This window comes from Betta splendens, chromosome 6 (assembly GCF_900634795.4).
Source record: "Betta splendens chromosome 6, fBetSpl5.4, whole genome shotgun sequence".
In the NCBI taxonomy this organism is placed as follows: Eukaryota; Metazoa; Chordata; class Actinopteri; order Anabantiformes; family Osphronemidae; genus Betta; species Betta splendens.
The window spans coordinates 4,415,320-4,429,859 of NC_040886.2; the positions used below are offsets into that span (position 1 = coordinate 4,415,320).

The 14,540-nt window shown below is 41.3% G+C and overlaps 1 protein-coding gene across 1 annotated transcript in view; it reads right to left on the reverse strand.

The window, feature by feature from the left end:
• Window positions 1–13,285: 13,285 nt before the first annotated feature.
• The window catches only part of syt9b (synaptotagmin IXb), a 58,001-nt gene continuing 56,746 nt past the window's right edge, over window positions 13,286–14,540 (reverse strand). The window contains exon 8 of the mRNA XM_029153602.3: window positions 13,286–14,183. Coding sequence (XP_029009435.1) covers window positions 14,106–14,183 — 78 coding nt within the window. The 3' untranslated portion in view covers window positions 13,286–14,105. The remainder of the gene's footprint in view (window positions 14,184–14,540) is intronic.

Sequence of the window (14,540 nt, forward strand, 5' to 3'; positions counted from 1 at the left end):
AGCAGGTAGGAAGGATCTACGATATCTCTCCTTCACACAGCGAGGGTGGATCAGTCTGCTACTGAAGCTGCTCTCCAGAGCAGACTGTGAGTCCTCCAGTGGGTGAGAGACCTGGTCCATGATGGATGTCAGTTTAGCCAGGACCCTTCTCTCACCCACCTCCTGCACTGTGTCCAGAGTGCAGCCCAGGACAGAGCTGGACTTTCTGATGATCCTGTCCAGTCTCTTCCTGTCCCTCGCTGTGATGCTGCTGCCCCAGCAGACCACACCGTACAGGATGGCTGATGCCACCACAGAGTCATAGAAGGTCTTCAGGAGTGGCCCCTTCACTCCAAAAGACCGCAGTCTCCTCAGCAGGTAGAGTCTGCTCTGACCCTTCATGTACAGTGCATCCGTGTTATGAGTCCAGTCCAGTTTATTGTTCAGATGCACTCCCAGGTACTTGTAAGAGTCCACTCTCTCAATGTCCCTTCCCTGGATGTGCATCGGTGGGATGACAGCAGGCTGCTGTCTGCGGAAATCCACCACCATCTCCTTCGTTTTCCCTGCATTGATCAGGAGGTGGTTCCGCTGGCACCAGTCCACAAAGTTCTGAGTGAGTCCTCTGTACTCTGCATCGTCATCATTGGTGATCAGTCCGACGATCGCAGAGTCATCAGAGAACTTCTGCAGAACACAGCTGTCCGTGTTGTGTCTGAGGTCTGACGTGTAGAGGGTGAAAAGGAAGGGGGCCAGTACAGTCCCCTGTGGGGCCCCCACACTGCAGGTCAGAGTGTCAGACACACAGTCCCTGGCTCTCACAAACTGAGGCCTGTTTGTGAGATAGTCCATAATCCACTCGGTCAGATGAAGGTCCACACCAGCCTCCTCCAGTTTGTGTTTCAGGAGCATCGGCTGGATGGTGTTGAAGGCACTGGAGAAGTCAAAGAACATGATCCTCACAGTGCTGCCGGGCTTCTCTAGGTGGGAAAGAGCTCGATGTAAGAGGAAGATGACAGCGTCGTCTACTCCTATGCCGTGTCGGTAGGCGAACTGCAGCGGGTCCAGGTAGGTTCCCACCGCAGAGCGGAGGTGACCCAGGACCAGTCTCTCCAGTGTCTTCATCAGGTGTGATGTCAGAGCCACTGGTCTGAAGCTGCTGGGGTCTTTGGCGTGCGGTGTCTTGGGACACTGGTACCACGCAGGAGGTCTTCCAGAGCTGTGGTACCACCCTCAGCTTGAGGCTCAGGTTGAAGACATGCTCCATAACTCCACACAGTTCGCCTGCACAGGACTTTAGGAGTCTGGAGCTGATGCCGTCTGGTCCAGCTGCTTTCCTGGCCTTGATCTTCCTGAGCTCACTTCTCACCTGGGTGCTGGAGAAGGATAGGGGTGGAGGGAGTGTCTTAGTGTGGTGTGAAATGAGGGGTTGAGGAAGTGACTCAGTGTGGTGTGAAGTGAGGGGGTGTGGTTGGGATGAGTCACCAGTCGTCAGGGCTGAGGGTAGAGGGCTTAATTTGTGACAATAGGCACAAATGCACTGAATGAAAGTGCAATAAAAGGCACTAAATGAATTTAAAGATAACTAAAATGATGTGTTCATTAAAAGTGTACTGTAGTACATCGCATGGGGTATTCAAAATTTATTGCGTAAATGTATTTGCTTTAGGTTATGATTTATGAGTTGTGTTATACTTATACAGTCCACTAGATGGAGACAAAGAATGAGAAATCATAGATATCACAGGGAACTTCTATTAAAAGGAAGTAAAACCTGAGTTCTAGCCAGTTGTAGAGAGCAGTTGTCTTAGAAACTGGCTGTGAGAGCATATCTTTAGAGCGGGCAGGAACACATTTAGGCGTTGTCTGTTAGCAATAACAGTTTACAGACACATTCTGGGGACCTGAATGATGTGTTTTATAACACCAAAAAGGTATGCACTGTAATAACCTTTTAAAGATGCAATGCAAAAGCTAAAATATTCCAAGCCAAGGCCAAATTAAATAATAAACAGTGTATATTCAACAACAAAGATCCAGACTTCCTCTTGCAGCAGTCACTGCTGCTGTGACTTGTAACAACCTCTTCAGCTTTACCATTTAAATAGTTTTATTGATCTAATAGTTTAATAGCACCAGCACCACATATGGTGTTAATATCATTTCATGCTTTTAGGGTGTAGTTACAGTTCAGTGTTCATAGCTCATACAGCTACAGCAACATTTATGCAAGCTTCACAGAGGGCTAAAGCACCCCTGGTAACAACAACAGTCTGAGTATATTCAAATCTCTAAAACTGACAAATTTATATGGGGGTGACACGTGGTAGTGGAGGACATTGTTCACATGTTTAATAATTCAACCTTTTTTCCTGCGTCAATATTCATGCATTTAAGATTTGCTACTTAAATGAAATTAATAAACATATAAAAACAACAAAAATACAGATAAGTTTGGTATCTGTATATGTAAGCCCAGTAGATTAAAGTGTAGTCTTCTATAATAAAAAAAGAGCAGTTGGAGCTTTCTAAAAATACTGGTCTGGGTGGGTGGCATGTTCTCCTGGATAGGCTTTGTTATAAACAATATTCCAGAATAGCAGTAAAAATGAAACACATTCACAATGTAACTGGGTATGAAAATACTATAATAATACTCATTACACTTTAATATACAGTATAATATACAGTATTATTATAGGTAAGAACAAAAACATACACAAGCATAACAAAGACCTTAAAAACAGTGAAAGATGCTTCCCATTGAACCTGATGGAGCATGAGAAGATCTAACAGGAAGGCTGAGGTGAATGAAATGTCAAAGTTCAGACATGAGATGCTGCCAAAATCGATTCTTCACAATAAATACTCTTTACTACTCTTAATACTCTTGCGCCTGAATGCTTTTGTAAAGGAGGTTGGTGGTTGACACTGGTTGGCAAAATAAATTATTTGATTCTACATTATATACAAAAGCTGCAACACAGTAAACTCCTGTACAGTAAATGAACAGTTTAACTAGATGACACAAAGCCTCTAGCCCCTATGATACAGTATGGATATTTCCTTTTGCTCTCTATTACTCAACCCTATGAAGTACAGGTAAAACATCCTGCAATTGCACATCTGGCAAGCAGGAAAGGGCAGACAGTGGGAGTCATGATTGTATAGGGTCAGCACTGTACTTTATTGCAGACAGGAAACATTTTGGTGTTTCATCCTCTTCTTGCTTCCCTTGTGTTAAACGTTAGTAACCTCTCAGTCGTCTCTAAGCCTGAGTAGCAGTCTCTAAAGAGCTTCTCAGCAGGAGAAACAAGGACAAATGCTTGGTGTGGGCTTTTACAGACAGCTACTGGTCTGGCGAGACCAGAAGAGAAACGGGCATCTTTTTTTCTTAATCTTGGTGAATACAGTTTGGGGTACTGATCTTCTAATAAAGATGGTGTGAACACAATCTTGGATTTATGTACTGTACCTGATACAGTGTTAAAGATCATCAAAAATCATTCAAATTAATTTAAAATACTATTATATAATATTAATATTTTTAATATGCCAATTCACAAAAAATGTTATGGCACTTTAAAAAGTATTGTAAGGTTAGACCTTACACAACTAAACCCAACAGATCCCATGTAGCCACAAATACATTCATATATTCAAACTAAATTTACAGCATTAGTGGAAGGAAGATGACTGGTTGAAGAAAAAAATAAGAACTATTTCACATTTTAGGTATTTTGTGATGATAATGGTATTATCATTAAGTACACCTATAGTTACACATTGTGTGTCACTGCATTGCTATAGTGTACTGTTACGTACTGGCAAACTAGAATTTGGGCTGTGCTCACTAAGAGTAGGAGATAAACAGGCTGCTGAGGCCTACAGACAAGACTAGAGTGGTGGACCCGCATGCAACGACACGGTGATAAAAACATAGATACAAATAGTTTTATTAATAACTGAAATAATACAAAGAAGTTTAATAAACTTAAAGCGCTGCTAAAGCAGGATGAGACAATATATATACATATATATATATATACACACAATAGACACAAATAACTAAACTAAAAATCTAAACTGCGCTGCAGGGGGAAAAACTAAATAAGCACACAAGGACAACACAGACACATGGACCCGACAAACCTCACTTAGGACAGGATTACAAACACGAAACTGGCACAACTGACGTACACCCACCAACTTCAACAACAAACTGACGAGGACACAATACAAACTAAGGCCTCAAGTACAAGTACAACAGGTGACAACAATAAGCTAATTACAAACAGGAAACCACATGATCCACAACAACACAAAAGAGAGCCAGAGCGGCCCTGGAGGCATACAGTAAAAGCCTGGGTCCTAACATGAACAGTCTGATGGCAGTGGGGAGGAATGACCTGTGGTAGTGCTCCTTTTCTGCACTGTGGGTGTAACAGTCTGGTGCTGAAGGAGCTGCTCAGAGCCTCTACAGTGTGGTGCCATGGGTGGAGGGGTTCTGCATGATGGATGTTAGTTTAGCCATCCTTCTGTCCGCCACCTCCTCCATGGACTCCACTGTGCAGCCCAGGACAGAGCCGACTTTTTTAACCAGCTTGTTAAGGTTCTTCCTGTCTCTGCCTGTACTGCCCCCCCAGCACACAACTCCATATAGGACTACTGACGCTACCACAGTGTCATAGAAAGTCCTAAGCAGCTGTCTGCACACACCAAAGGACCTCAGTCTCCTCAGCAGGTGGAGGTGAATCTGGCCCTTCTTACACAGAGTGTCCCAGTTGTTAGACAAGTCCAGTTTATTGTTGATGTGAACAACCAATCTAGTGCTGAGCTTACCTGAGTGTGAAGGTGACTGAGGACAATCCTCTATAATAAAGGCAATTTCATTAAGTTAAGGCGATGGGTCTGAATTGGTTTGGCTTCTTAGGCTATGTTTGGAACGGGAAGCAGACAAGAAGTCCTCCACAGTACTGGTACTCTCTCCAGATGCTGGATCACCTCTTCTTTTGCTGTGTTCTTGCAACAGTGTGTGTATTTTCTTGTATCTTCTCAAAAAGTGCCCATGGAGAATTTGGAATACTGCATCATCAGAAGAAAGTAAATCGATCAATAGATCCAAAATTAGACTCTAAACATATGACCTGCAAGATGCAAGATGGTGTAGCTGATTCAACACAGGGAATTTGTAAGCACCCACTCAAAGATCACACTAATGTTAAATCTTTTTTAATGAGTTATTTTAGAGAGAATGAAGGATTTAAAACTTATCAGATGCTAGAACAGCTTAAAGTTTTTAACACCTCCAGACAGAACTGTACAGTAGAATACCAGAATCAATTAAATACAAATCATAAAATGTCATTCTTTGAGGATGGGGCATGTGGACTAAAGCAGTCATATGCCTGTAGTTGTGAGCCTTTGTTCTTTAAGTCTTACTCCACCACCATACATCCCAAGATCTGCATGTCCACCTATTTGTCATAACCCACCATGCAAGTTGGCAGATTGGGCCTAGATTGTTAACTAGACTGAGACAGAGCCAGAGAAAGGTTCCATAAAACCCTAACAAAACTAAACTAAACTAACAAAGGGTATACTGTACAACCACCCCAGGACCGAAAAACACCAACCCTGATAAACAGGGTGGGAAAAAGTAAAAAACACGGAGCACTTAGGGAGCTATAGAGGGCACTACACAACTGAGTTCTACCAAGTCGTCATCTGTTGCTTTGCAAATATTCAGCAATGGTTTTTACATCTGCCTCTACTCGTGTGTGACACTGCACAGTGTGCGCGAAGGTGGCGAACCCACATGCACAGCTTCAGGAGACTCTCAGGTTCAAACAAAGGGAGTTTAATGTTCTCAGTGGTCAGCCACAAGCAGAGGTCAGAACCATGTAAGCAGGGTGGCAAAAGCACAAAGACGACAGGCAGGCGGATAGTCAAACAGGCAATGGGTCAAAGACAATTGAATTCAGGCTACGGTACTGGTAGGGATGATCCAAATGGTAACAAGGTCAGACAGGCAAAACCGATGACAGACAGGCAGGTAATCAGAATGCAGAAAAAAAACTCAACAAAACTCTAGGAACTCTATGAACACTAACGATCTGGCAGGGAACAAAGGTAAGTGCTGGTGGTATATACTAAACTAAAGACCGGATTAAAAACAGCTGTGTGGTCATGTGACAAAAAAAAGCAGAAAAAGGCATGACTGAACAGAAACCAGAAATACTACAAAATAAAACAGGAAATGCAGGGGGAAAAAAACAGACTGTGACAGTGTGTGCATGTGTACATGAAGTTGGTAATGAGCAAGACATGCTGAATGTCAAATTACCTTGTAGACAACAATAAAGAACATCCCATATTCCATGGTCTATGCTGACCGTCAGGATTTACAGTATAGCACTGCTAGCACATTATTATTAAAATGAGGGCGTATTACCAAATGGAAGTAGAGCTTTATTAGAATCATGGGTATTGCAATTACAACTACACATAATTTTAGCTACTCAAAGGTAACACAGTTATTGACAAGAAGCAGCAACTTATCTCAAATCTACAGTAAGTGTTTGCAGGTTCTTCTCAGAACTCAAATAAATTTCTAAACTACTATATGATTTAAGGGAATGGGTGAATAAATATTATGTTTTAATACAGAGCTTCTTATTAGAGAAACAAGGAAATACTTTTATTTTTAATATCTCATCTAAATGGAGACACAAGTCCCTCTGTGTTTGTGTGTCTGCTTGATCTAAAGATAACATGACAAAACTGAGAAAGAATAGGAGCTCAGGAGGTACTACTGAGATCATCCCACCAGTGAGAAGCACTTTGCTGGGAGTGTAGCTAATGAGGTCACTTAGTCTGCAACCACATAAACATCAATGAAATTCAAACTTCAGCTACGACACACACACACACACACACACACACACACACACACACACACACACACACACACACACACACACACACACACACACACACACACACACACACACACACACACACCGGGGCATGCTAATGGATGGCACTTTGGAAATCTACTCTCTTCTCTTTGACTGAACAGTGAGTTACTGACTTGTTTGTGATCTGTGATCCGTGTTTGTATCTGCATGAAGAATTGTAAAAAAAACAAAACAAAGAAACATGCAGGAACCTTGGAAGTGAATGTGATGCATGGTGCATGCAAGAGATAACTCAACCACCATAGAAAAACGTAAACATGTCGGAGGGAAATATATATACTTTATTGATAACAAGGTGCAGAGAGATGATTGCAGGACGACAAAAGAAGAAACAGAAGGGGAATCTTCAAGAGCATTTTATTTGGTAAATTTATGTTACATCTTTAAAGTGATGTGATTGCATTACATGAGAAAGCCGAAAGTCTACACAATTTTAAAGGATTTTAATTTCTTCATTCATTCAGTTCACTTAACCTTGTAAAAGATATTTATCCCCAGTTCCCTGTGTGTAATAGACTAAAATAAATAACATGTAGTCCAGAAAAATGCCTGCAGTGATCATGCCTTGGTGGTCAAGCAGGAAATTGTTGGGGTTGAGGTCTCGACAGATGATGCCCCTTTGATGCAGGGAATTAAGGGTTGTCACCATCACCACAGCCCAACATCACACAAACTCTTCCAGGATACAAGAATCTTAGCTCTGTAATTCTCAACCACCTTTGGAGGTGTATCCCATTTGCAATTTGGGACTTCCAGACTGTACTCAGCACAGATGTCCCTGTTCACTATGCCAGCCACTTGGTTATGGCATTCCATGTATGCCCTGCCTGCTAGCATCTTGCATCCCGCTGTTATGTGCTGGATTGTTTCAGGGGCATCTTTGCACAGCCTGCACCTGGGGTCCTGCCTGGTGTGGAAAATCCCAGCCTCTATTGATCTGGTACTCAGAGCCTGCGCCTGTGCTGCTAGGATTAGTGCCTCCGTTCTGTCTTTCACCCTATCTTTGTCCAGCCACTGGTAGGATTTGTCAATATCAGACACTTCTTCTATCTGCCAGTGGTACATACCATGTAGGGGTTTGTCCTTCCATGAGGGTTCCTCCTCTTCCTTCCCCTCCTCCTCTTGTTTCTGCTGCCTGAAGTATTCACTAAGCACGTCATCAGTTGGGGCTGTCGTCCTAATGTATTCATGGAGCTTAGTTGTTTCATCTTCATAGTGGCTTTGGCGCTCACTAATCCTCGGCCTCCTTCCTTCTGCTTAGCGTACAGTCTCAGGGTGCTGGACTTGGGGTGAAACCCTCCCTGCATTGTGAGGAGCTGCCCTGTCTTGATTTCAGTGGCTACCATCTCCCCTTTTGATCCATATGTGAGGCATTGAGTCACAGGCTTTCTTGTAGTCAAACTTGTAGTTCTTGTAGTCAATCCAGGCAGTGCACAGGTTGTCTAGTCTTGACTGCTTTGTCTACCAGTAGTTGGTGTTTTGCTCCCCTGGTGTTACTACTATCATTCTGGGCACTGCTCATGTATTGATCCATATGCCTGCTCATCTTAGCTGTTATAATGCCTGACAGGAGCTTCCATGTTTTGCAGAGGCAGGTTATTAGTTGGATGGGACTGCTCTCTTCTGGGGGTCTCTCAGGATTGTTTTCAGGATTGTTTGGCCTTCCGTTAACCATTCAGGTAACTCTATTTTGTGATGCCTCCTTCTCCCATATGCCTTTTCAGTATTCTTCAATCTCTAGCCTTGGTGGATCTGCTCTCATGTTATTACCATGCTACTGTGAGTACACAATGGCTCACTCCGACCTGGATTAGAACCTGAGACCTACTGTACCAAAGACAGTGGAACTGCCTATAGATAATTATTCAGTACATACAGTATTTGAGTGTGTATATTTGAAAATTTGAAATTCTGAATAGAGACACATGTATCTAGATAAGATCATGAATTTTTCACATCCAGTGGCAAATCAGAGCACTAGACTTTGAGCTCAAGTGATTTTCAACTATGCAACAAAGCTGAATCCCCAGGGACAGGCTGGCTGAAGACAGAGAGGATTATGGAAAGGAGCACTTGAGTAAAACTGGATCTGAGAATAGTAAAAACAACAAGTAGAAGGATTGCTATAATGTTAAGCTCTGTTATAAGGTACTAATGTCCATAGTACTGTATCAAAGCATAAATCTTAAGGTGATGTCAGTTCAGGTCACATTGTTTAAACCTCACCTGGTTGTCCTTCCCTATGCTGCTGACATTCTCAGCTTCACTCACCTGGTTTCACTTCCCCTGCCCTGTATTTACGTGCCTGGTTGTTGCCAGATTGCCTTTATCCAGCCTGTTTTGACTCACCTGTGTTCTGCTCCTGCGGTTCCGTTTTCTGTTGCCTGGTATCAAGCCGTTCCTGCTCATGTACGCTGCTGAAACAGTATTGCTTAGTAAGTGTTAACTTATGTGTCTGTCCAAGAGGAGTTTCATGTTGAAAATAAGTTATAACCACTTTCTGAAAACAAATCACGATTCAGAATCAGAATCAGATTTGTTACTATAATATTGTTTGCTTCAGTACCAGTACCAGTATTTTGTAACTTGGGGTTTTATTCCTTCCTGCTTTGTCTTTTTGTTTTCATGTTGGATGTTTTGCTCAGCAAACATCCTTTTTTTAGGACCCCAGTGCTCTTCAGACCTTGGTCTGCATTTTCCCATATGTCAAATTCTGCTCTGCAAAATTAGACCATCTGCCCCAGCACTTCTGGAATCTGCCTGGTCTGGACTGGAACAGCACTCATTTTATAATATCTCTGGACCACTCGCCTATATACAATACAAGAATAACTCAGTGTCTCTCACTTCTTCCACAACCATCCCTTCGGTTAAAGCTCCGGTATGAAGACATTGTAGTGAGCCCTTATTTAGTCTGACTTTATCTCAAGACTTAATTCAGACATTGTTTCCTAAGACTTGACAACATCTTCTCCAGTGCCCCAGTGCAATTTAATTTGGGTTCTTTTCCTCCACAAAACACTGTCACTCTGACTTTCTTTGATTTTCACCATCTGGTCTTTTTTTATGTAAATGGGCTGGCCAGAGGTTCTGCACGTTTGAATGCTGTCTAGTATTAAATCAGTACAACACACACAACAGAAACTAAATTCAGTAATTTAATTGTTATTGATTGTAGTTATAAGTGATGTAACCAAGCTGACCAGAAACCTGTTCATTTACATGGCAGTAGCCTGGAGGAGCATCAAAACTGTTTATTCACCCACTTAACAGAATCCAAAAACCCATTTATTGAAAACCAGTAATTATAATTACAATAATTACACCCAGCGCAATATTACGCCCACATTCAATGAAAGACTAGAGTAAAACAATCTGTAAGGTTGAGCTCCTGTCCACTCAGCATTAAAAATTTGATTGAATGAATAGGTTCTTCACTGGATCAATGTGGTATCCTTAGTGATCTATGAAAATGGGCATGGGAAATACACTGCACAAGGCAACCGTGTGTGGGCGTGTATTCAAATTAGGCTGTTTCTCAACACCCACATGTCTGCATAAGCAGAATCATCTGAGTCTAAATGTAGCTAGCAGCACTGATTCTGTGGTCATTCTACTACTTCTTTTTCGTAAAGTAAGTTTGAATGTTTCAAAACCAAACAAATGTCTTTATGTCCCCAAATAAATTTAGTCATAAGAAGAGTCTTCAGTTGTTCTAACAGATCTGTAAGACAACCAGCCACATACTAAGTGACGTGGTTCACATACGTAACATAATTTTAGCATAATGAATTTTTGAGATTTTAGTAATAGTAAAAAGTTGACTAGGATGACAACCCTAGTTTACCTTGATGACATGCTAATTACACTAATGCTGTCTTAGCTCAGACAGCAAATCAGAAAGGGAAAAACAGTTATTCCCAATTTGGACCACTTACAAATTAACTATTCATCCCCACTGTAGATGAGCAATTCCACCAAAAAAGAGTTGGTAGAAATTCCTGTTTTCTCTGTAGTTAAAAGAGACTGAGACCTAGAATGTACTGCTGTTTTTTACACTCAGTGGGCATGTTTTACCAAAGGAACCCCATTGGTTTGGCTATTATTGTTTTACTCAAAAACAAAAGTGGCCTCATGGGTAGATTAACAAATGTTTGCTGACAAGAGGCATCAAAAAAATTAGAATGCGCTTGTAGGTGTTTTCATTTGAGTCAATCCTTCCAGCACAGAAAGTCCAGAATGTAGACAAAATACTGTTCTATTTGTAGTGTTTTTTTTCTGACAACGTGCATCTCCAGACCAAATTTTTATATGTACAGTAATAGTAATGTAATGCTAATAGTGCATGTATATTAAGTGTCAAAAACTGTCCTGCAGATATTTTCTCTACCTTTATTCCCCATGAAATTTCACTGTATATATATATATATATAGCTCATTGGTTTCTGTGATTGTTGTGGTAGGGATCGCTCTCAATGCTGCATTCACATCTTCCATGAGACTTTCTGATGGTACTTCACTTAGCCGTTGTAGTGGGGGTTGCCTGTTCAGTCTCGCCATGATCTTATCTTTCAGGTCAGTCGCTGCCTCGCTCAGCATATCTGTGCTTACTGGGGCTTCATACCCAATTTCCGGTTGGGGAGATGGTGAAATCTCCCCTCTGACCTGGCGTCCTGGCTCCCCCTTGCCGTAGCATTTGTGTTGTATCTCGTCAATCTCAAGTTGTGATAGCAGTTGCCGTTTGTGGATGTTGGAACACTGAGCTACTAGTTGCTTCGCCGTCAGCCTTGAATGTGGGTTTCTCCGTTCCCATTCACCGCACATTCTTTGCATATAGCCCCTCTGACTAGGGTTACTTGAGTAGTAGCATTCCAACAGAGCCTTGTTCTCACATCTCAGCCATTCTTTCTTGTTCCAGTAGCCCACTTCTCGCCAAGGTGCTCTGGTTCCCCAACACTGACGCAGACCTTGTTAGACCGGGCGACGTCTGAGCCGGTATCTCATGTGTTCATTGTCTGAACCCCCCGCAGGCAAGTCCTGTGACGGAACGAGGAGAGAGCAGCGAGGAGAGGATATAGAGAGAGAGATGAGAGAGAGAGAGAGAGAGAGAGAGAGAGAGGAGCGAGAGAAGAGAGAGAGAGAGAGAGAGAGAGACACAGAGAGAGAGAGAGAGAGAGAGAGAAGGACACACACCACACACACACACACACACACCACACACACACACACACACACACAGATAATTATAGACAATACTATACAATTACATATATAGATAGATAGATATATAGAGAGATAGATATATATATATATATATATATATTATATTATATAACATATATATATATATTTATTTATTAATAACTTCTGAATGGACAATTTTAGTTCAACGCAATGTGTTTACAACATGATTATTATCTCACAACAGATATTTGAAGAAATTATGCATGCATTGTATCAACAAACACAGAAGAAAACCATATTGAAATTAATCAAAACTACAAAACACAAACACTGTTTTTTAGTTGTTTTTTAGTATAGGCTGTGGTCTTATTTAAAAAAAAATTGTTATACAGTATCTGGTTACTTGCTCAAATCAAAACAATAACTAATCAACATAATTAGCACCTGCCATCATCTAAATAAAGGATCTACTTACAGCAGTGGTAAACAAAAAAGAAGTTAGCAGGTACACAGAAGATTGGCACTCAGGATGAGTGGACCAGTAGCAGAGTCTTCTGCAGAGTCAACAGTCAGATGTCCCATTTGAAGCTATGAAATAAGTCCACTGTCATAAACTAGACTGCAAAACATTTTCAGCTGTAAACCAATGCTGACTCTCTCACTTTCTCACTCTATACGTATATATTGTACAAACTTGAGGTTTAATAACTTCATACTCATACAGACTTTAAAACCTTCCATCCATCCATTTTCTACTGCTTAGTCCCATGCGGGATCGCAGGGGTGCTAGAGCCTATTCCAGCTATCTAGGGACCAGTCCATCGTAGGACAAAACACAGCCAGACAACCATTCACACTACTGCTTAGTCCCATGCGGGATCGCAGGGGTGCTAGAGCCTATTCCAGCTATCTAGGGACCAGTCCATCACAGGACAACACACAGCCAGACAACCATTCACACGTAAGGGCAATTTAGAGTGACCAATGAACCTAATGCATGTTTTGGGACACTCTTGATGTGATAGTGACAGTGCTACCCACTGCACCGGCGTGCCGCATTAAAACCTTAACTTTAAATATTTTTGTATGTGTCCTATCTGACAAATACTGTATTTGTTTTTAACTAACATAAATAATCCAGCTTGTTCAACTTGTTTTATTACACTAGAATTAAAAGAAAAGAAAGATAAAACACCACAACCAATAATAAGTCAGGAAGACAAGAACCTCCAGTCCAGAAGTCCAGAAATAATTAGTATCTGCACTGCTAAGAACAATGACAATACTTATATGCTTGTTTTCTTTATTTAGACCACACCCTTTAAACAAATGAAAACAATTTAGCATGCAGTAACTAAAACATGTTATGTTGCCTCGGTCAGTTGCTAGATTTAAAAATCATGAAATTGACTGTAATTTTCCTAAAACAAAGTAAAGCTTATACTAAGGAAATTTATGTTTGTGTTTCTTCAGACAACATACGTTAAAAAACTCTTCACTGCTGACGACAGTGGACTTCAGAGGAACTTTATAAACATAAACGGGGACAGGAATAACTTACCTTACATCTATGTTTTAGCAGATCTATTCGTAATATATGAGCACTCACACAAACCACCAGTTACTGTACTACTTCACACATCCACCAAAAAAATAAACACTTTTGGTCCCTTAAATTGCATTTGCTAAAAAAAAGGGAAAAAGAACTTGAACTGTTAGATAAATCTCATTTGTTAAACTTGCCAGTAAAAACTAAAAACTAAAATTGACATAAAGTCAGCTGGAATGTTGTTAAGTGTTTTTTGGTAGCGAAAACACAGTAGTGACTAATATTAGTCTTTAGAATTAGTTTTAGAACTAAATCCTACAGCAGATCAGCAATTAACCATCAGTAAATTCAGGTCCGCAGTTCCATTATTTTACCACCCTGAGTCTGTGTGGTGTGTGTGTGTGTGCATGCAGTCAGGGTGATGGTGGCGTCTTCAGGGAATTGGTGGATCCTCCTTGACTTCCACTTCCTGTCGTTGCCTGTGCGACCCACTGGGCCAAAACAAACAGAGAGAAAGAGGGAGATTTGAAGAAGAGAAAGTCCTCTGTATACCAACATTTAGTTCTGATGACTGTATATCGTACACTGTTTTTTGGTCTAGGGGTATGATTCTTGCTTTGGGTGTGAGAGGTTCAACTGCCAGACAAGCCCTTTACAGTTACTTCAGATGTATTTTTTTCCAGTTAAACGTTGCTAGGTGAAAGCCCTCTGTATACATATTCAGGAAGGAGGTTTAACAAACTCTGAGTTTAAACTGAACTCTGAGTTGACTTACACTGAGTTTGCAAACCTGGAGTTTTTGGTTTCAGAACAGCTGAGAAGAGTTGGTTTTAGCAACTCTGAGTTGA